Here is a 23,207-nt window from a genome sequence, read left to right as displayed (position 1 = left end):
ATGAACTTCATGGATCAGATCTTTATTGGCGAATTAACTAGCATGGTCATGTGTGAAGAATGTACAGGTATCTCCACAGTGAAAGAGACTTACATTGACATTTCCCTTCCTGTAATAGAAGAAGGGGTTTCAAAGCCTTTACCTTTGGGAGGAATGAGATATAGAAGTTTACAGGAGACAGATCATGACCAGTACAGTGGCACTGTTACAATAGAAAATAGTCATTAACTGAGAACCACCAAGAAGTATTCTTCATCTAAAGATAAGAATGAAGGAATTCATGACCAAAAACATGTAAGAAGAAAATCTTCATCATATATAAGGTTTCACTTAAGTGAAAGTGAGAACACCGTCAAGGAAATTATTGGCAATGATTATCTAGGAGAGAGAAAACCATTGTCATATACTGCAAAAATGAAAACCTTGAAATGAACGAAGATTCTTTAATGTCTGCAAGCCTCAGAAGTACTGAGTTACCCTGAAAGAAAGCCCTACAGATGGCAGTGAAAAAGAAGGTGTTCTGAAAACAGTGTTGAGGTTGACAGTGAGGCTTCAGAATCAGAAAGTGCTTCAAGGCAGACAAGGCTGTCCCTTTGCCATCCTTCAGTGGGTGAACTGCCACATACTAATGACAGAGACTGACAGTGGTGATGATAGAATGGCTGAAGCTGTTTCTCTACTTCATTTGAGCAGCAGTGTAACTGGAGATAGAGATTTTGATGCAGAAAATCATCACTAAGTGTCTTGAATAATTTATGTTTTTCAGAGGAAAAGCATTTGAGGTGTCACAGTCCTCCAAATGCTTTCCATACCCTTTCTCAGAGCTATATAACTGCTTGTACAGAATGTTCAATTCAGCCCTGTCTCTACCAGTTTCCATGTATTCTACTGATAGGGAATAATAGGCTTCTATGTGAGAATTGTACTGAAAACAAACGGAAGTACCAAAAGGAAACGAGTTCTGCAGAAAAGAAAGCAGAAGGAGTTTATATTCAGGCCAAGACAGCAATTGCTAATTTCTGCTGTTCCAGCTGTCCTAATTCTACATCTTAAAAGATTCCATCAGGCTGGTCTGAGTCTTTGTAAACTGAACAGACATGCAAATTTTCCACTTTTGCTTAATCTAGCACCATTCTGTTCTGCTACCTGTAAGAATGCAAATGCAGGAAACAAAGTTGTCTACGGTCTCTAAGGTATAATGGAACATACTGGCTCAATGAGAGGAGGTACCTATACTACTTGTACCACTATATAAGTTTTCACTTAAGTGAAAGTGAGAACACCCTCCAGGAAATTATTGGAACATATCACTGGAAAGAAAAATGTGTCTGGTTCGAAAGAACCTGAGAGTGAACTGAAAGGCCATTGGGTCCATGTTAGTGACATGTATGTACAAGTGGTTCCAGAATCAAGAGCGCTTAATGCACAAGATTGCCTTCTTTATGTAAGAGTATTATGAATGGCAGTGATTATCTAGGTCGTTTGTTTGAATGCTGTGATGATATCCATAATATACGTATACATAATGTGCCTTTGCAATTTTCTCTCTTCTGTAGAAATAACATGTCTCTCAAATGCTTCTGAACTTCTTCACCATTTTGGTGAACCTTTTGAAAGTAAATTAAATTTACTCAACGCTGTCAAATCTATATTCTTAAAATAAATATAAAAACATTTTTTCAAACTATTTTTCCTAGGGGGACAAAAAAATCCCCAGAATTTATAGGAGAGGAAACCCTTGTATGAGTCAGTCCATTATTAACCAGCATTCAGAAACAATGTAGGCTAAATGAAATCATTTCTTAAAACAGTGTTTCCTAAATGTAATACCACCTCCCTAATCTCATATATATTCTGTGCCACTTGTTATTTATATTTTAAACATTTTTAGCCCTAATTGTTTAACCTTAGCCTTGTTTTGAGCAAGGCTAAGGTTAGTCCATGTTTTGTGTGCTTGTTAAATACGTAACTGTTAAAGTTTGTTCATCATGTACTGCTCCACTTGAAATCATCTCCAGGGCTATCTGTGGTATTTGTGTACCACTGTTTGGGGAACGTTGTTATAACACATAATTTCATGAAGTAATACCAAATGTGGCATAGTGACTTTTAGTACAAAAAAAAATAAGACCGAGGAAGATGGTCAAATGTATGTATTAACGGAGCTATAGGAGGAGTCATGAATATTTATGAAAGGAGAAACATGCACCTGTGCAACTGAGCTTCATGCCACTTCCTTGTACCAAAAATTTGCAGCATCAGCATAATCCAAGGGTGGAGTTTGGGCTCTCCGACATCAAAAGGTGAAGCAGAAACACAAAGGTTTTAGTACATAGTCTCATAGACCAGCCTGAATCACTCCCTGGTTGGTCATCTCTTATCTGGAAAGAATGCTGGTCAGTTGTTTGTGTCAACCATAAAAGAGAGGAGGAGCAGCATTAGGCAGTTGGTTGAAATGAGCAGTGGAGCAAATCTTTCTAAAAGTTAGGTTCTGTTTAACTCTTAAGGAAGAAAGCTTGATGGCAGTTAGCAAGGGAGGGGGTGTAAGTAGGTAAGTGTGGCTTCCCATCCATCATGCCCTGGATTTCAGTTTTTAAGGTTTACCTTGGGTCCCATTGGCCAAGAGGGGTCCATTCAGTTAGTTGGGGGGTTTAGAATTTTATTTATTTCTCATCAGAAACTTTGCAAAATTTCTTTGGTTTTGCAAGGTGTCCATTTGTATTAAAGAAAGACCTTCGTAGACTTAACAACAAGTCATTTTGATGTTAGAAGTTATAAACAGAATTACATTTGCCTTTATCAGAGGTGAATAAAATACTTTACATCATTCATTTTATTTGATTTACCTGTTTGACAATCCAAAGAGGAAGAACTAAGATTGCTTAGTGTAACAAAATATGGTTTGACTTTTGAAATGGTCACCTTACCTAAGTTTGCCAAGGATCTTTTCCCAAAACAAGGTTTGTTCCAGTTAATTTGTAAGGATCATTTATTATTTTTTTCTATGAACAAATTCTTAGGAAAGTTGGAATAGCACATTTTCCAATTCATTGGAGAAGAGAATTTCACTCAATTTTGGTCCATTTCAAAGGTGCATGGCAGAGATGCCCATAAATCAGAAATGTTACTGCTTGACAAACATAGTAGAAATGGCCTTTACATTTTCTTTTTGTATAAAAACTCTTTTTCACATAGTTACTCTAGGTGTACTTTACATGTGCTATTAGGAAATCATTTCAATGAAAAGACATTTTGAATTTAGTGCTGCCCTCCTACATGCAATTTTTGGCAATTATATACCTTATCTCAAAATGTAATTCCTGAAATATACATAGGATCATAATTAGGTATAGTTTGTCACATAGTTATTAAAAAACTAAATGCATGTTTCTACTCACAAGAAGATATGAAGCATTCTCATCACATTAGTTTAGGGCGCTACTTTCTATTTCCAACTAAGGGTTTGATTTATTAACTCTCTTTTATGTATGCCAAATCTCTCTATACTCAGGTTACATAAGGGTGTTAGAGGAGATTAAAATATTTGCAAATTTGGTTGTTGTTTCCAGACACATTCTGAGAAAAATTTATATATGCATGTAATATAAGCACTATGTCCATTTGCGTTTGATCTAAATTTCCAGATATGCTTTTAAAATAAGCATGATACTCATTTGCATTTTTTATAAATTTCCAGATTGAGTGAATAATCTCACCTGCTTATGAGATGGCAGGTAAAAGTAACTTCAATGAACCTGTAAACCCAATTCCAATTTCTTTCACACTGTGTTCAATTAAATGCCCAATTAATTTAAATGGATAGGCTGTAAATAAAGCCATGCACATTATTATCATCTAATTAGCACTGGCCAGCATTATAATATGCTCATTAGTGAGTTGTATTTTATCCTAAGGCTCATAATGAGTAATCAGGGTACACATGATTGGTGTGTAGCTGTCTGGATGCAACAACTCAACCAACAAATCAGAGCTAGGACAAAATGTGCCATATCAAGAGAAAGAAGACTATAGAGCCAGTTGATAAGTTGGCAATTTCCTCTTCCCTACAATTCAAGTACAGCTTCTGCTCTCAAAAACAAAGAAATAAATGTGAGAACAACAGAATAGCTGAGGTAGAAAGGAAACTGTTTACCTGAAGTGATACAGAACAAGTGCCTGCAATTATTATAAAAGACTACAAAAAAGAGAGAAAAAATTTGTGGTCTCTTATTAGTTAACAGTGTATATTTCTGATACATCAATATAGAGTTAAAGTAAGAGATGAGCAATGTTTTAATAATGAAATAAGAGATGAGCGATGTTTTACATGACTCGGCACAGTCACGTAAGCACCAACTCTACCCTGATGCAATACTTTTTTAGAAGGTAGAAAATTAATCATTGAAGTGTTTCTCATGGTAATATTCATAAAACATTTTATGGAAGTATTTCGTCTTCCTAATTTTCGCATGTTATTGTGAAATCATTTGGCACAGGGCAGGGAAGGCATATAACTGTAAGTTATACTCACTGTTATGTGTGTCATAAGTCACCGTGGCAGGTGTTGGCTCACTTGACACCCAATCCTACACCCCTTTCCTTTGCTTTCCCATGTTACAGAGGCCAGAAAGTAAAGTACTTAACTTCCTGGACTCCCTTGCAACTAGAGGGGATACAGACACAAAGGCCCTAGGTAGGCTGTCCCTTACTAAGTAAAGCCTGGGTAAAAGAAAGCCTATGTTCCATCTCACTTTCTTCTTTCCCGATTGCACAGCAGCCCTGCTGTGATCATGTGGACAAAAGGTACACACTATATAGCAGAGTAAGAAGGGAGACAGCCTGATTCCTGGACATCCTTAAGCAGCTACTCAAGCCTGGGTTGCCTGCCTTCAGCAATCTTGTTACAGGAGAAAAAGACATCTCTTGCTCGTAGAGGTCACTGAAGTAGATTTTGTAGTTTTATTTGCTGTTGTTGTTAGTTATGGATTAACACGATCTTAATAGACAGTGTTAGATTTTTACTAGCAAAAATCCTGAAACAGAAGTATAGAGAACAAAACTCAATGAAGAAGTATTGGCTTGTGCCTAAGACCTTCAAATATGCTCTTTATAGCTAGAGATATTCCAAAAAATATTCCCGGAAAGAAGAAATCAATGTCTTTTTTCAAATATCACTGCTGTGGGAAGAAGATATCACTGGAGGGAAGTTGTGACAGCTCTTGCTGGTATTTCTCCCTGGACATTCCATACACCCTGTTTTAAATGAAAGAAGCTTTTACTTAGGCTCTTGACATTTTGTGATTATGCATTCTTATCCTTTCACGTGATAAAATTGGTGTTAGCCTTGGAATGATCTAGATTCCATTGCAGAATATGCTGGAGTTGGAAAAAAAGAGGATGAATTTGAAAAAGGAAGGGTTAGAAGAGATGGGAAACAAAATAACCAGTTAATTTACAGCTGAATATTAATAGCAATCAGAACAATTCTTCAGGCCTACAGGCCAGAGGCATCCCCAAGTCCACCCAGAGCTGTAGCAGGTAAGCCCAGAACAATGAAGATCCCCCCACCCTCTCCAAGCTCTGCTCCAGGGAATTGCCCATAATGAACTCACCCTTGCATCTCAAAGGAAAGCAATGATAGAAAGGGCCTTAGTGAAGCCTGGGAAGGTTATGTACCCTTTTTGGAACTTGAGCTCTCATTTTGATCATCCTCCAATCTTGCTATCATATAACTTGGTGTAAGAGTTGTGTTGCATTCAGGAAGCAGACAGACTTCAACAGCCATAAAGAATTAAAAAGTCAGTTTTATCTATGTCTTTGAGAGACCCATAATAATCCACAACAAAGTGACTGAAATGCTATTTCAAATTTGCAGTCACTCTCCTCACTCAGCACAGTCACTGCAGCACCAACTCCACCCTGAGGCAAAGCCAAGTTTCCCTCTTCCTCCTTTCTTCTCCCTCAGCCCTTCTCCTATCTGCCTAGTATCTCTTCCAGCAGGAAGAATTTCCTCTTTAGGATGCTAAGGAAGAGGAAATGATAATTTAATTATAGGATCTCTTTTTGCATGATAATGAGCAGGAAGTCTGTGAATATGCTCACGTTAACAATTTTTATCCTGTAATATCACTTAAATAATTTCATAATCTATAGATCTCTTTTTATAGCTATACGATTCATATTCTAATTTGAAAAGAATGTTTTGAAGACTGAAATGTATTCTAAAAATCCAAAATTTTTAAATAAAGTAGCCCATTTCAAAATAGACCACTTTGTAGAATGTGTAGCCTTGTTCATTGCCTGTAAGTAAAATGAGAACAATATTTATAGGACACGTTTGCCAAGGCCTTCCTTATCACCTTCTTGCTTCACTTTACAGAAAAGTAAACTGACAGTACCTCTAGAAGTCTTTTACAAAGTGCTTTACGAAGAGCAAATGAAACAGAGGAACTGGGTGGACAGCCAAAGCATATTAAATTTTATCAAATGAGACCCTCAGAGTTGCAGAATGTCGAAGCTACAAAGAACCTTCCATTCTAAGTCTATACTGAGCCCCTCAGCTAAAAACTTAAGTCCACCAATATTAACTTGAGTTGCCATAGTTAGATGCAGAGCCAGGCCTGGAATGTATGCCTAATGATGTATGGCCCACAAAATCTTTTGCACTCTCCAATCTTTTGTGTCTTTGACCTTGCTGGCACGCTCCCACCTGCACTCTGACCCCCCTGGAGATTCGCATGTGGATCTATGGCACATGCCTTTTGGTTGGCCAGAACGGGCAGCGCGTCAACATTCCACAGCTAGAAAACAAGGTGCGCAGTAAAATCTCAAAAACACAGGCAGGAGCATTTACTTTTCCTTTGTTAAGTCAATTTAGTCTTCATATAGAAAGATAGCAAAGGCTCTACCATGTCTTTCAATTCAAAAGATGGCACAAAAGGGGTGGCGCCTGTGGCTCAACGGAGTAGGGCACCAGCCCCATATGCTGGAGGTGGCAGGTTCAAACCCATCCCCAGCCAAAAACTGCAAAAAAAAAAAAAAAAAAAAAAAAAAGATGGCACAAAAGCAGTGTTTTGAATGATTATGTAGTAAAAGATATCAAGGGTTAGGTGATTTTGATGCAGGACTGTTGAGCTTCCGGGAAAGGGTGGTGTCTGTGAAGGGCAGTGATGGGTGAAGGCCATGACACCTTTAGAAAACTCCTTCCATTAATAGTGGGATATGCAACCAGGGATGACAATCTGGCCAATACTGTTATTAAGACAAGATCGGAATCTTGGAAAAAGCCAATTCTTTGAACAGGAGTGAGAGTGGGATTGGCCTCTATGCTGCACAAGGGCAAGCGAGAGCCAGAGGGAGAAGCTCTTCATCTTCAGTAGCTGCAGGGCTCTTGTCCAGGCTCATGTGCACCCTGCTTCCCCTGCAGAGCACCCATGGAAGTGGCTACAGCTCTTTTGGCCATCGCTGCAATGTGCTTCCAGCACCTTCCCGCCTGCTGGGGTCTGTGCTGCTAGCCCCACTCAGCTGGACCACAGCTCTCCCTTCTCTCATCCCTGCCCCTGCTCTGACAGCTCCCTCAGAACATAGTGTTCTTTGGGAATATATCAGACAGATGCTCTTAAAAATCACATAGCAGAACATTAGGAAAAAAGAAAAGATTCTAAGAAATTTAAAAATTCAAAACAGAAGACAATTAGTTTTAGGCTAACCTTTAGAACTTCAATCTTTGAATTTTTTTCCTCTTTTAGAGCCATCACTTCTGTACTGCCAAAATAAATGAGATGTGATTCTTTCTGAGTCATTACTGTGATCTCCATCAAAGGACAGCAAAGACAGTAATTAGTACTCCACACCAACCCTGCCTCAGATTTGACATAAATTGCATTTGTCCTTTGCAGAGCTGAAATGAAAGCACTTCTAATTCTTGGAATTTTCTCCTGAGTGTCTGTCATTTGGTCTGCCATTTCTGGAGGTGTTACTTCTTATAGATCTTTTCTACTGTTAACTTCAAAAAAAACATCAACATAAAGACTTAAAAAATTAACAAATGGCACCACATTCCCTTCAGAGGGAATTGCCATCTGATTGCATTAGAGGGAGGGAGGAGAGGGCTAAAGTGAGAAACACCACCTTAGTTTCTTGGTGATATTGAAGTAGGTCCAGGAATTCGTCCTAGAAGCTGTTTGTGTTTCCAAAGCGGCTGGGACAGACTGTCCGTGAGGGCAAAATCCTCAGAGGCAACTAGACACTCACGGTCCTTTTAGGAACAGTTTCTGAATATCCACGTAAGTGCTGATGTCAGGCAGATGCTAGACCCAGAGAAGCATGTAAACTTGGTCAGAAAGTCACCTCGCCATCCAGGATGTGGCCATGAATATTGGGTAAAACTCCGCCCAGTTTTGTAGTCCTTAGAGGGTTTCCAGGGCCTGGTGCAGGGAAGGGGAACCCATCCTCTCATCTGACCCAATAGAGCTGAGAGTCCAGCCAGACCAAGGCAGCTGGAGCTCACAGGACAGAGCGAGAGAAGAGCGAGCAACAGAGGAGAACCCTGGATCTGCAGAGGGCCCCTCTGGAAAACGCAGCGGGATCTACTGCTGTCTCCTCTCAGTTCGTGGGAATTCACGTTCTCACAGCAACATGCTGCTACAGGGGACAACATACAAAACTCTTTTGTTCTGTTTTCAAGGAAAAGCACGGTGGAACTTGATCTGTGCAGTCCACTTCAGTGGCCACTAGACACACATGACTATTTAAATCAATTAAAAGTAAATAAAGTTTTAAAATGCAGTTAGCTTCATCAGCTGCATTGCAGGAGCTCAGTGGGCGCATGTGGCTTGTGGCTACTATTCTGGACAGCACAGATGTAGGACATGTCCATCGCTGTGAAACATTCAATTGAAGCTTTCTAGAATACGTAGCTTTACTATATTTAAGAAATAGATCACAGGGCGGTGCCTGTGGCTCAGTGGGTAGGGCGCTGGCCCCATATACCAAGGGTGGTGGTTCAAACCCAGCCCCAGCCAAACTGCAACAAAAAATAGCTGGGCATTGTGGCGGGCGCCTGTGGTCCCAGCTACTCGGGAGGCTGAGGCAAGAGAACTGCCTAAGCCCACAAGCTGGAGTTTGCTGTGATGCCACAGCACTCTACTGAGAGTGACAAAGTGAGACTCTGTCTCCAAAAAAAAAAAAAAAAGGAAAGAAATTGATCACAATTTTAAAACCAAGTCTTTTGACTTTCTCTTATACCAAGATTTTTTTCTATCTGTATACACCAATTTGATCTCAAGTTTATTTACAGATTTTGAATAAACAGAAAGAAATCTTTGTGAGATATAACTTTTAGTTTCAGAGACATAACAATTTTTATAAAATCACCCTTCTGTTATAGTAAAACGTCTAGAAAAGTTACCAACTTAACCTTCTAAGGCAGATGTCCAATTAAAAGGTTGTCAAAGGAAAGGCAGTAACGTCCTTCCTGATAGCTAGTTTCAGTTCCAAGAAAGTCCTTTGCATTTCTTCTTAAATGTCTGTTTGATTGGACAGTTTCTCAAGTCGCTTGTCCAGATCTGCTCATCTTAAAGCTCACGATAGTGACATTTTTCTCCTGACTATGTAAATACGTAGACATTTTGACTATCTGGATATAGTAACAGTAACTTAAATGAGCTAAATTCTGCTTATTTCTGACAGATAAATTGGAAGAAGAGCCTTTTCCGTCATTATTAAGGGCAGGCATTTTCTCCCAGGCTGTGAAAAGCTATTTCTCTTGCTGCCTAAGCAGTTTCCATTGCAAAAGCAATTTACCACCATATGGATCCCTTCAGGAGACTTTGACTAGAGTAAAAAGGCAAATCTTCTCACATAGGGACTCTGGGTTCATGGCAGATAGAGGTAGAGTTGTTGGGGATTAATTATAGAAAACAAACCACACCTCATCCCATCCCCCCTCTGAGCGTTGTGTGTCACCCAACAGATAGCACTCAGGGTTGGATAACACACGGGGACTTATGGTAGAGCCACTCACAGCAGCAGAATTCTCTGGCTGCTAATGCTTCAGTTTCCTCAGGCCTTGATGAGATCAGGCTGAGATGGTACTAGGATGGAGGATTCTTTTTTTTTTTTTTTTTTTTTTGTAGAGACAGAGTCTCACTTTATGGCCCTTGGTAGAGTGCCATGGCCTCACCCAGCTCACAGCAACCTCCAACTCCTAGGCTTAAGCGATTCTCTTGCCTCAGCCTCCCGAGTAGCTGGGACTACAGGCGCCCACCACAACGCCCGGCTATTTTTTGGTTGTGGTTCAGCCGGGGCCGGGTTTGAACCCGCCACTCTCGGTATATGGGGCCGGCGCCTTACCAACTGAGCCACAGGCACTGCCCAGGATGGAGGATTCTTAAAGACCTGCATTACCAGCCAGGCACAGTGGCTCATGCCTGTAATCCCAGCATTCTGGGAGGCTGAGGCAGGTGGATTGCTTGATCTTTAGAGTTCGAGGAACAGCCTGAGCAAGAGTGAGGCCCCATCTCTACTCAAAATAGAAAAACTAGCCAGGTGTTGTGACAGGATCCTGTCACAGCTACTCAGGAGACTGAGGCAATAGGATTGCTCAAGCCCAAGAGTTGGAAGTTGCTGTGAGCTATAATGCCACAGCACTCTACCCAGAGTAAGATTCTGTCTCAAAAGAAAAAAAAAATTAATATTACCTCATATGAAACTTTGACAAAGGGCGTTTAGACAGGAATGAGATCCCTGATGTGTGTGCGAGATGTAATAAGGCAAATGAATCCAAACATGTGCAAGGACTGATGTGGCCTTCTAAAGGTATGACAGGGTAGGGTAGGACGAGATTGAATCAATGAACAAAGATTGTCACCTTACGGATCATTCTGTCTCTTTCATTCCAGATGTCCCATCAACATGAGACAAACTTCATTCTTAAGATAATCTTTCTTCACCTCTCAGAGTTTTTCAACCATTGAAATCAATTTTAGTTCCCTTTTAGAAAAGAAAGTTATTATGCATGTTTTGTAAAATCAACAGCATATGTGTAGTATTTTATATATATGTACTTGGAAATGGGGCAGTAATTACTTTGATTTGTAGAGATTTTGTTATCTTTAACCACTACCTTGTCAATTAGTACTTGTTTAAACAGTTATGTTTGCATAAATATTTATGGATTATTTAATATGTCATCATTTAAAATCATTCTTGTGGGTGGTGCCTGTGGCTCAAAGGAGTAGGGCACCGGCCCCATATGCCGGAGGTGGCAGGTTCAAGCTCAGCCCCGGCCAAAAACTGCAAAAAACAAATAAATAAATAAAAAATAAAATCATTCTTGTCTTGATATTCTTGACAAGTTACACAAACATTGTGGCTCATAGGACACTAAGCTATGCAGCAAAATCTGACTTAAAATCTTCCTACTTGATTGAAATGATGCAGTTATCATCAAAAATCCAGAGATCCATTGTGGAAAAAACCCTTCCTGAGAAGTTGTTACTATAATGTCCATCAGTAATAGTTTTAGAAAGTAAAGCTGTAGACATTCATCATGGTTCAGTATACACAGAGATTAACCTAGCTAACAGATGCAAACTTTAATATTTTTACTGGGTTGGAGCAGGACTTTGAGAAAAGTATTTGATTTCTCTTGTTTTGAAAGATTGGCTCCTAAAACATGAGGTATGGGGATGTCATTGTGATAAGTCTTTTAGGGGGTAAATAATGTTCTAGCACAGTATGTTCTGCAGGATTTATTGAAATATTGGCAAGCACTACTGTGAAATAGAGACCAGGAGTTAAGAGAGGTCCAGGCAGTTGCCTGGCCTGTTTTGCTCCCCCTGGACATGCTTACACATCTATATGTGGTGCCATCCGGACCCCAGGTAGACACTGTGAGCAGGGTTTAAGTCTAAGAAGATGCCATGTTTCAACATGATTTCTGAAAAGGTAGCTGACTTACATGACAATCATCACAGAATCTAAATAAAAACATTCACTTTTAATTGATTTTTACCTCTCGTAAATGAAGAAACAAAACACAGTATAACGGAAATATGTGCCTGAAGACATGGGCTCTCACTCCCGCTCTGCAGGTGGTGTAGCCACAGGCAAGCTCTTTCACCTGAAAGCCTTTGCTCCATTTCCTTATCTGAAAACTAAGAGGACTGAGCATGGTGGGGTCCCCACTAAGATGCAGACCGAGTCAGGAGCAGCCTGACTTTAAGACAATACGGAAATCTGATACTGAAGTCCTACAGGGTCCTGAAGACTGTGACAAAGTGGAGAGTCCTGGCCTCCTACTAGGGTAGTCAGGACTCAGCTGCAGTTACTTGTCTCCAGGTGGGAACGTAGGCCCTGCATCGCCATATGAATTTCCAAAAAATACAGAAATTCAGATTTTTATGTCAAATATTCTGGTTTTTAAATGTTGGCAACTAATAAAAAAAAAAAAAAGGGCACGGTGAAGGCCAAACTAAGGCTAGGTGTGGGTGGGATGGTGGGGCCTGTGCCATCACCTTGTGGGCTTGGGTCTGTCTACTACTGGATGAAGAAGGGTGTCCCAGTGACCAAGGGCAGGACTCTCTGCAAAACGCTTATTTAATCTTCTTTTCACTTGGTTTCATTAGCATATGGATACAGTAGGGAATCAGAGCAACCACAGCCAGTGGGATGGAGGCACTCTTACAGAAAGATAGCACGTAAAATAAATGCTCTTGGTGAGTGGGGATCTCGATGAAATGGTAGAGCTGCAGCATGGCCAATGAGGTCGTGGCACAGAGCAACCGGAAGCTCGGCTTACAGCTGTTTTCCCCTCGGCAGCTCATAAGGAACATTTCTGAGTTGATTGCAAAGCCCAAGCCAAAGAGGACCCCGAGGTTTCTTACGAGTCCAGCAAAAGGTGTGGTGTCAATGTGGATCCAGTCGGGGTTGGCACACCACTTTTTGGCTATGGGCACGGACCACAGCAGGTCAATGTCGAGCAGTCTAAGAAGCAGATAAAAGCCAAGTGCAAACAGGAACAGGAAGAGGTTGGTCTTCAGGTATGTGCTCAGAGTGGCCGTTTGGATGCCCGGAGTGTGTTCAAAGGCCTCTGCCACCAGCATGCCTGGGGGTTGGACAGAGACATTGATGATGACTGTGTGTCCTTGGGCTCCTCGGGATTCATTCCTCTCTGCACTAAAGATTTTAGCCATAGTTTTTGATGATAAAGACGTTAGACACCTGGGTTCTGTCAATTTTCTAAGCCTTTACTAGGCAGTAATTAAAATTACACTTTTGTCCATGATATTTTCACTATTCATGTTAGCCCAGAAGGATTGTTCTGGAGTTGGTGACACTGAGGGATGGTTATCACTGATTTAAGTCCTTGCAATTAATACTTCAATTCCTATAGCCAATTAACTTAGGGAAGCTTTGACAGGTGTGTGGAGCTGAGCAGCAGACACTCAATCCCGGTGAACACTGCTGCAGGAATCAAAGCAGCCACTAAATGAGTCTATAGTCGTGGAATAATCATTTCCATGGCTCATAGAGAACAGCATGGTATGCAGGGTGGAAGGTCATTAATTCCCCCAACCCAAGGTGCAAGCACAACATCTGAAGTGGTGGTTTGGAGTTGGCCTTAGCTCTAGTCCCACTGTAGAAAAACCCAAGTTACCAAGAAGCTAAACTTTTATGCCACTGGGTGAGACTGTGCCACTGTGCACATGGAGGCTATGAGAGGTGTGTTGAATCACGTAAGCTCCCAGGGTAGCATTTAGTATCAGTGACTTTGCAGGATTACCCCTGACATTGACAAAGTGATTGCCAGGGGTCAGTGACAATCTGACACTATTGACAAATAAATCTAAAGCTTCCAAATGGCACAACTAACCACAACAAAAGGTAAGTAATCATATTTACCACCAATTACTCCAAGAATTACTTGATGAGGAAAATGTGTTGCTATGAATACCCTGGAGATACAGACACTGATTTGAATCAACCAGTAAAGACTCCAAAGAAATGACCAGGTCAGTCTGTAATGGAAGAATAGACACAAGCATAAAAGGCAAAGCAATTGTATCACTAATAAAATTAAGGGGGTGACACATATGATAACGTTTCAGAGAAATCTTCTAATTGTTACATAACGTCATGATTCTAGAGTCTTTTAGTTTTTCAAAACGTTGTTTTCATATGCTCCATAGGGCTTGAAAGGTTAACAAAGAGGTTTCTACATTTCTCAGTGCATTAAATTTAACCAGTGCTATATGCTGAGATTTTAACAAATGTTTAAAAGGAAGTCAATGTGACATCCTTAAAATAATATTTTTTTTTAATGCAGTAGAGGAAATTCAAATTTGAGGGAATTACTAATGACCAGGAATTTACTAATTCTAATTACTAGACTAATTACTAGAATGACCAAGAATGAACCACATATATTTTTACATTGTAAAGGCAGCTGCCACTCGGATTAAAAGCCCATGGCATTCCAACAAGGGCACGTTCACACTGGGTTTCATTTCACAGACTCGCAATAGTCTTGGTTCCTTGTTTTAAGAGATACAGAAAGTAAGGAAGACGAATTGACCTGTAGCTTATTGCTTTAGGTTAGAAGCAGCAATATGCAAAAAGAACAAAAAAAAAATGTTAAAACCAGGCAATGCATATCATTAAAAAAAGTTAGCAGTATTGAATTTTATAAATCCCTGAATGGTTTGTTCTGGATAAACAACTGAAATTTGATTATGGAAAGATGAAGAAATAGAAATGAGATTTGCAAAGAGGAAATACTCAGGGGCTGTCCATGTAGAAGAAGAATAAACAGAATTTGGCAACATGAAGGTAAGGAGTAGGCACACGATAAATGTTTAGAGATGAAGGAAATATTGCAGTTAGAAAAACTCGAAAACAAGGTGTGGGAATTTCTTTTTTCTCAGAAGAAACATATTTTCCAGGTTTGGTAATTGGAGGAAGGAATGAACTATTGTGAAAAGGCAAGGCTTATGTAGATTCCTAATTTGGAAAATGTCTATGGACAGACAAATAACTTCTTTAAATTATAACATCTTTCTACTCTCTTTTGGGATTGGATAATGAATACATTAAGGGATACAGGTTACAGTCTCATTAGAATAATATATATATATATATTTTTTGAGACAAAATCTCAGTCACCCTTGGTAAAGTGCCATGGCATCATCATAGCTCATAGCAATCTCAAACTCTTGGGCTCAAGAGATCCTCTTGTCTCAGCTGAGCAGGTGGGACTACAGGTGCCTGCCACACACCCAGCTATGTTTTTGTATTTTTAGTAGAGATGGGGTCTCACTTTGCTCAGGCTGGTCTTGAACTCCTGAGCTCAAGCAATCCTCCTGGCTCAGCCTCCCAGAGAGCTAGGATTATAGGTGTGAGCCACCGCACTCGACCAGAATAAACTTTAAAGATGCCCAAATTCCTTTAGTCATTTGTCTCTTATATTATCTAATATTACTCTTAAAAGTGGAATATGTGTTGAATCCTAAAAATGTTTCTTTTTAGAAGAAACTTTTATAATATAATAGTATTTGTTGTGCATTTTTTAAAAAGGCAAACTGGCAAATCTGACCTCAAGTAGCCTAATAATTTCTGACTAAAGTGGTTCTCAGATTGTGTTCATGACAATGAAGGATTTCAGGAAAGAAGAGAAACAGCTCAATTCCTACAAAATAGTGAATAATATTAAATAAAGTTCTCAGCCTTTCTAAACATTAAAACATCTACTAACATTACTTCTGCCAACATTCAAATGTTAAGTCTTCGTCTGGAATGTTTTTAATTAAAAAGTTTTTATAGTCTTTGGAGCCAGAACATTTGCTATTGATGTCAAAAGCATTGACTGTTCAAAGAAGGAAACATAATTTCACTAAATAAACTGATGTGTTCAAGGGGAATGATGATTCTCAAAACTTTGTTATAATCTTAAAGCAACACAATGTGCATGCAAAAAGTTCTTCCTTACACTGTATGATTTTATATGATTTATTTATGAGCTATCAAAATAATTATTGCATTTTGGAGATCCACATCTAGAGAGTCATTCATTAGTTAAACATTTCCAACTCTGTAAAGTGGAAATGGCTGTGAGCTAATTAGGACATTGTCTTAAAGCAAAATTTTAGTTTTCCATTTCTTTTGGCTATGAAAGAACAGAATAAACATATTTCATTCAACAACTAAAAGTACATTAAAATGAATTTTTAGGCACGACTTTTTGTATTCTAAACTGTCATCTTCCAGTGCTACAGAAACTACAGCAAAGCTGACCTGTGCAGAGTGACAGAGAACTTCTCCACTGGAGTGACAGTGTGGCTCAGGGCAGCTGTTACCATGACGTACCAGACACACGATGAGCCCATTGCGTGGCCAGATGGACTGCCTGCAAAGACAAAGCGTCCATCCATGTGAAAGGTGGCTAATTAACTATCAAGATTGGAAGTGGACCATAGAATACCATATTTACCATGAACATGACAAATAACTCCAGAAAAGCCCACAGGGCACAGGTTATATGCAGTATTTAGAAGCAGCTAGAAATAAGGTTGACTGAGTCAAATTGAGCCTCAAAAACAGTATTTCAAAAAAATTTTTCCAAAATTTTCAAGCTCATTGAGTTCCAGAAATCAATATACAGGGTGGCCATAAAGTACTATGTAAAATATATTATTTTAAATTGCACACAAACTTTATGGTCACCCTATATTCAAAGCTAATTACGAATCCAACCCAGACTGCTGCACCAAAATCTGCCACAAAACTACTCGTCCTTCGTAACGAGTTGAGGTGTTTTGTTGTTTTTTTTTTGTGAGACAGAGTCTCACTCTGTCATCCTCATTAGAGTGCCATGATGTCACAGCTCACAGCAACCTCCAACTCTTGGGCTTAAGCAATTCTCTTGCCTTACCCTCCTGAGTAGCTGGGACTACAGGTGCCAGCCACAATGCCTGGCTATTTTTTGTTGCAGTTACCACTGCTGTTTTAGCTGGCTGGGGCTGGACTCGAACCTACCACCCTTGGTAGATGGGGCTGGTGCCCTACCCACTGAGCCACAGGAGCTTCCCCATAACTGGTTGTTTTTAATTGAAAAGAAAATTGAAGTACTTGTATTGGTAGTTGAATAAGTTTATTTGCCTTCGGCTGAAAAATCAAACTCTAAGGAATATCATTGTTGATTCTGTGGCTCACTGATTGACTTAGAAATGGCCGCTGTATGCAAGCAGCTACCTCTATGCCTATCTGGTGGTTGCTCCAATGAGAATCTTTGTAACAAACGGGAGAATGGAGGATGAAGAAAAATCTGGGAGGAAAAGCCTACAGACAGGTAGCCTTTCTATTTCCAGAATGTCTTTTCCATGTTGCTTGATTTTTTAAAAAAAATCACTTAGGTATTCTCTGTATTTTTATTGTTTGTTGGTTGGTTTTTTATTTGGTTAAACACCAGAAACTCCTTTAAAAAAAAAAAAAAGACTTTTTTTTTTTTTAACAAAGAAACATTTACTTCTTATCTGCAAGATGTTTCAGAGCCTTCTCAGTGAATTATAAATCTTCCAGTGATGAATACAGAATGCAGTCTCCCCCCTTCCCATTTCTTTTTCCAGAAAATGTCTCATACGATGGAACACATGCTGGGGAAGTGCTGGCATAGACCCAACTAGCATTCTAAATGTGTCAAATGTCTCCCATCCATCCATTCATCAATTCTTCACACGTTCATTTCACAAAGATGTAATACACATCATCTCTGCCCTGATGGACTGCACAGTCTAGGCAGACAGATATATAAAGAATTGGGCAGCGCCTGTGGCTCAAGGGGTAGAGCGCCGGTCCCATATGCCGGAGGTGGCGGGTTCAAACACAGCCCCGGCCAAAAAAAAGCCAAAAAAAAAAAAAAGAATTATAGTGCAGCGTGATAAGTGATACTGGAATAAGAGGTCAAAATAGGGGGCATAGGTGAGGCGGAATGGTAGAAACAAAATTAGGGCTACATATCAATGAGCAAAGTTATGGTCAAGCTGCTGTAGTAACCATTATAGAAACACCTTGTTTACTCTTGTTTGGGGAAACCCTGCAGGAGGTGCCTGGGCAGATGGAGGGCAAGTGTGTCCTTGAGTAACTCTGGCCTCATTATGCCACCATGTATTATTGCCCCCTACAATGGCCTTTGGGAGCCATGATACTTCCCACCTGCACAAAAAAAGTAAAAAACTCCGCCACCCAATAGATGGGAGGAGATAACATTTTCATTGACCAGGGGATGGCAACACAAGAATGAGGAAGTCAAAAGAAAGAAAAGAGCCCCCAGGGCCACCGTCCCCTTTGGATGTGTGTCCCCTCCTACACCTCCTCTAGAGTGTACTGTGCTTGCTGATCTTCCTTCACACACACACACACACACACACACACACACACCCATCTGGACATACACTTGCTTAATAAACGTCTGTCATTTTGCTCCACTACTTTGGTGTTTGGTTTCAATTCTTTCTCTCTAAATACAAGGACCCCCAAAAGATCACATGCCAGTAACAATATAAAGACTTATGTATAGTTTTATGGGAGCAAAAAAGAAAGATCTTTAGAAAGCTCATCAAGAACTTACACATTCACTACCCTCAGGGCCTCTTTCAAAGGATGTCAGAGGGCAAGAATTTTATGCTACAGAGCAAAATATGGTGAGGTACAACACACTCTTACAAATTTAAAAAAAGTGTCATTTTCCTTTAGATATATTTCTTTTCTTTCTTTCTTTCTTTTTTTTTTTTTGCAGTTTTTGGCCAGGGCCGGGTTTGAACCCACCACCTCCGGTATATGGGGCCGGTGCCCTACTTTGAGCCACAGGCGCCACCCTCCTTTAGATATATTTCAAGAAAATCTTTTTATAGTCTTATACTCAACTTCCACAATAAAGATTTTACACTCATGCAGAATCTCATAATAAAAAAGGAAGCGGCCCAAGAAGCCTACTATATACTACAAGCACAACAGAAAAAAGACATTTTAAAGAAATTATTCTAAGGTTAGAGATAATCTTTACTGGCAATACTAATATTAGGAAATCCTTACCTTTCTTACAGAAAACTTGTCTATTTTCCCCTCATTCATGAGATTCTCAGAAGCCCTATTATAACTTCAAAAGTTGCTTGCAGCAGATAAATCAGCATCTCTAGGGACTTCCTATAGTTCTTTGAGAATTCATTCTATCTAAGTGTTTTTTGTTTGTTTTAGTATCAAGCCACTACATTCATCCACAAAGTAAATGCTCAAATATAAAGCCATTAGGGGAATATTCTCCCAATCTACTCTTTCACAAATAACAAAATAGCGTTTGATTACTCATAAATCTTCTTTCCTTCTTCATTACAATTTCGATTGCTATGAACTTTTAGCATCCTCACCAATGACATTTTCTTTAATACCCTTTATAATATCATACAGGTTATTAGATGATAATGATACATAATTACTCTGTGTTGGAATATGATTAATAACTTGAGGCTCTGTAATTGCCTACCTGGGCCGGTTTCGCATGTAGTAGGGAATTGTTCAAGGCATGGACTCGAGTGATTTGGGTAAATCTGAGTTTCTTGGACCCACCAGTAAGGCCGATGACCAAATAATATCCTGTATTTAAAGAAATATAAATATGCATGTATTTAAATGCACAGCTGTTACTTAATTGGAGACTAGCTATTCTTTTCTATGAAAATGACTCAAGCAGAGGAGCGATGGGGGAAAGTTCATGATTAAGAGACTTCGAAAGAACTTGTGTTCTGGTCTCTCATTCATCACAGAGAATGGTAGTCCTTTGGGGATCCTAGTTCCCCATAAACAAGGGGACATTTTTTCCTTGCAGGGAATGTCCTGTGGGTGCTTTGGGTGTATCTGGGAATATCAAAGTGGTCCCTAGAATCATCAATCTTTTCATTATTATGCTGCTCATTTAACTAACTAATTGGTTAATCACAGAACATGTGTAACAGGGAACTTACTTATAAGCCATTAAATTATGAATTTCTATGCTTTCTTAAAGTTCTACTTACAAATCTGGCATTTCCAGTTTACTGGTATGTTTAAAAGATTTTTCAAGTAACACTATACACATCTGAAATTTGATCATTAAGCCAAAGCTACAGATTTAAGAATACGTTTTAGGGGAAATAAAACAGAAGTCTTACCATTTAAATATAAGATTGAACCAATCCCCAATGACTGCTACCCATATCATCTTGGTTCCAACTGTCTGATTAAGTTGAAACCAAAGTGGAAAATAAACAGAAAAGATATTCCGGGGCTCTCCAACCTTGGACATAAAATTTAGAAAATTGTAGCAAGCTCGGTAATCCTTCTGCAAATTCTGAATTATGAGCACTCCATTTCTATGAAGGAAATCCATCTTGAAAGGGAGGCAGCTCTGAACACAGAGCAATTGGAGCTGATATGCTGTGGGCCTTGCTGTTTTTATATAGTACCTTCATGGAGTGTTGAACCATTACTGCAGCATGTGACACTGACCATCTGGGGAAAGGGCACATTGGCTCTCCTCTGCGGAAAACCTCATCTGTTTATGATTTTAATCAGTAGAAGGGAGGTGAAATACATGCTGATCTGTGGCATTTTGAGGGGAAATTTGGATAGAAAATGCAATGAATTTCCTACGCATCCTCTCTTTTGTGTTAACAGTTGGATCATGTTTGTTTGAAATTTTTTGCACAGTCCATTTCCTTCAAGGGCAGACATTAGCAATTTCTGTGTTTGGCTAGAAGACTGAATAATTATCACATGCCAGATAGCCCTTAAAGATAGACATTTTCATTTAGGATGGGGTATCACCCTAAGACTATTTTACTGGGTCTTTGAGGAAAACAGTTGAGTAATTATCTGGGCATGAAACATATATGATGTGACTGACTATTTTCTAATCAGATATTTTTAAATAAGACTAGTTTGATATTTCTTTATTATCAAAGAGAATGATAGAATATACGTGGAACAGGGAAGGAGACACATTGAATAGATGAAGGCTGGAAGGAGATGTGTTGCTCTGTGAGTATGAGGCAAGAAAGCAGAAATGAAAGTCTCTTTGAAAATCAAAACGTCTTAGAACTGAGTTATATCTTTCACTGACAAGGGGATACAGTTGAGAGTATTGGGGAATGGTGCATGTGACAAAAATGGGAACAGACTTCTAAGGGCTTTCGACCAATCAGGAAAATGGTTTGTGCAAAACAGAGTGTTCAGCAGAAGTGGAAAGCACCAGAACAAACATGCAGATTAAGAATGAGCAGAAGGGGCCAAGTCAGGGTGAGAGGCTGGTTTTATTTTATTTATTTATTATTTATTTGAGACAGAGTCTCACTTTGTCACCCGGAAGAGTGCTATGGTGTCATAGCTCACAGTAACTTCAAACTCGTTGGCTCAAGCAATTCTCTTGCCTCAGCCTCCCAAGTAGCTGGGACTACAGGTGCCCAGCACAACGCCCAGCTATTTTTAGAGACAGGGTCTTGCTCTGGCTCAGGCTGGTCTCAAACCTGAGCTCAGGCATCTACCTGCCTTGGCCTTCAAGAGTGCTGGGATTACCGGTGTGAGTCATCGTGGTAGGCTTTGAGAGGCTGGTTTCAGACAGCTAAAGTTCTGCTGGGAGGATTAGTGGGCAAGCAACGGAACCCCATCAGGTGGCTGAGAGTGGAGAGAGGTAGATAAATCTACCAGTGACCTTACCATTCAGATTGTTGTCTTTGCTCACCGAGGCCTCCTTCACCAGACACCTGCACAGGTTATGCATATCACTTAAACTTCTCCTAGAGTTGTGTTCCATCACTTATTGGTACCATTGTTATTGGGATTCAGTGTCTATCTGGCCCTTACAGGCCTCTGTTGCCTCCTCTGGGAGAAATGCTTTAAAATACATGAAAGGGCTGGGTGTTGGTGGCTTATACCTGTAATCCCAGCACTTTGGGAGGCTCCGGAGGGAGGATCACTGAGGCCAGGAGTTCAAGACCAGCCTGGACAACATAATGAAAGCTTATTTCTACAAAAAAATTAAAAAAATTAGCTGGTCTTGGTGGTTTGTGCCTATAGTCCCAGCTACTCAGAAAGCTAAGACAGGAGGATTGCTTGAGGCCAGGAGTTAAGGTTGCAGTGAGCTAAGGTCACACCACTGCATTCTAGCCTGGGCAACAGAGTGAGACTATATCTCAAAAACAAAACAAACCAATCTTTTGGGGTGCTTTTAAAAAATGCCTTAATTTTGTCCCACTCCAAAATTGGTTAAATTTCTGATGATGGGACATGGGCATTGATATTATAAAAATACTTTGCAAATGGTTCCAGCATAGAAGAAGGGTTTAGAATCAGTGTGCTAAAGCAATCCATATGAGCAATAATAGCCTTGGCTAATGAGAGTCTATGCTTCTGGCTTTTCTATTTTACATACTCAGTTTCTGTAATTTCCATAATCTCTTTAATGAGCTATAAGGAAGGACATAACTTCCCTTTATTCTTTTACTGAGAAGTATTTGAACTACATAATTCATAATATTCATTTTCTTCAGAAATGTTTTATCCTTAAATCAGGAAGTGAATGATATCAAATACATTTTGTCTTACAATTAAAAATTAAACTTCCTGGGCAGCGCCTCTGGCTCAAGGAGTAGGGCGCCAGTCCCATATGCCAGAGGTGGTGGATTCAAACCCAGCCCTGGCCAAAAACCAAAAAAAAAAAAAAAATTAAACTTCCTGCTCATTCAATCCTTCTCAAGACTTCGGAGTCTGTGAGCTGTGATGTAGTGGGCTGCATATGAGCCTTTCATCTTCAGTAGTTAATTTAGAAAAACTATCTCTGGAGGACTATCTCTGTAGACTGGAGGAAAATTAGCTGAAACAAAAGCACCTTAATTTCTTTTGCCTTTTGATAGGATCTGCTAACCTGTTTATTCCTCACAGTTCATCATTTTTGATCTTTTCATATTTTAGCCTGTGTGCATCTCCTTAGCCATGCCCTCTCTGACAACACTTTCTCTCAAGCACTCTTTTCTCTTAGGGGACTGTATTAGCCTGCCAGGGCTGCCATAACCAAGTACCAGACTGGGGGCTTACACAGCAGAAATACATTTTCTCACCTTTCTGGAGACCAGAAGTCTGAAATCCAGGTGTTGGCAGGGTTGGGGTCCTCTGAGATTGCT

The 23,207-nt window shown here is 39.8% G+C and overlaps 1 protein-coding gene and 1 pseudogene across 1 annotated transcript; one reads left to right on the top strand and one right to left on the bottom strand.

The window, feature by feature from the left end:
- Positions 1-1,490, top strand: LOC128589890 (ubiquitin carboxyl-terminal hydrolase 45-like; annotated as a pseudogene).
- An 11,054-nt stretch (positions 1,491-12,544) lies between these two features.
- On the bottom strand, positions 12,545-20,511 carry G6PC2 (glucose-6-phosphatase catalytic subunit 2). Its single transcript, XM_053597851.1, has 5 exons — positions 20,202-20,511; positions 19,538-19,647; positions 16,294-16,405; positions 13,906-14,021; positions 12,545-13,108 (listed from the first exon to the last, which is right to left on the bottom strand). The coding sequence occupies exons 1-5, from the start codon at positions 20,417-20,419 to the stop codon at positions 12,597-12,599; spliced, it is 1,068 nt and encodes a 355-aa protein (XP_053453826.1). The 5' UTR covers positions 20,420-20,511; the 3' UTR covers positions 12,545-12,596.
- Between the last annotated feature and the right edge of the window lie 2,696 nt (positions 20,512-23,207).

This window comes from Nycticebus coucang, chromosome 7, assembly GCF_027406575.1.
Source record: "Nycticebus coucang isolate mNycCou1 chromosome 7, mNycCou1.pri, whole genome shotgun sequence".
NCBI classification, from domain to species: domain Eukaryota; kingdom Metazoa; phylum Chordata; class Mammalia; order Primates; family Lorisidae; genus Nycticebus; species Nycticebus coucang.
This window is presented reverse-complemented; position numbering and strand designations above follow the sequence as displayed.

Excerpts from the sequence above, each read along its gene's own strand:
- G6PC2 (XM_053597851.1), bottom strand. The coding sequence starts at position 20,419 with ATGGATTTCCTTCATAGAAATGGAGTGCTCATAATTCAGAATTTGCAG. Across the intron at positions 19,648-20,201 it reads TTCAATCTTATATTTAAATG|GATATTATTTGGTCATCGGC; the intron begins GTAAGACTTCTG and ends CTTTAAATACAG. Across the intron at positions 13,109-13,905 it reads AATTCTTGGAGTAATTGGTG|GCATGCTGGTGGCAGAGGCC; the intron begins GTAAATATGATT and ends TCCAACCCCCAG.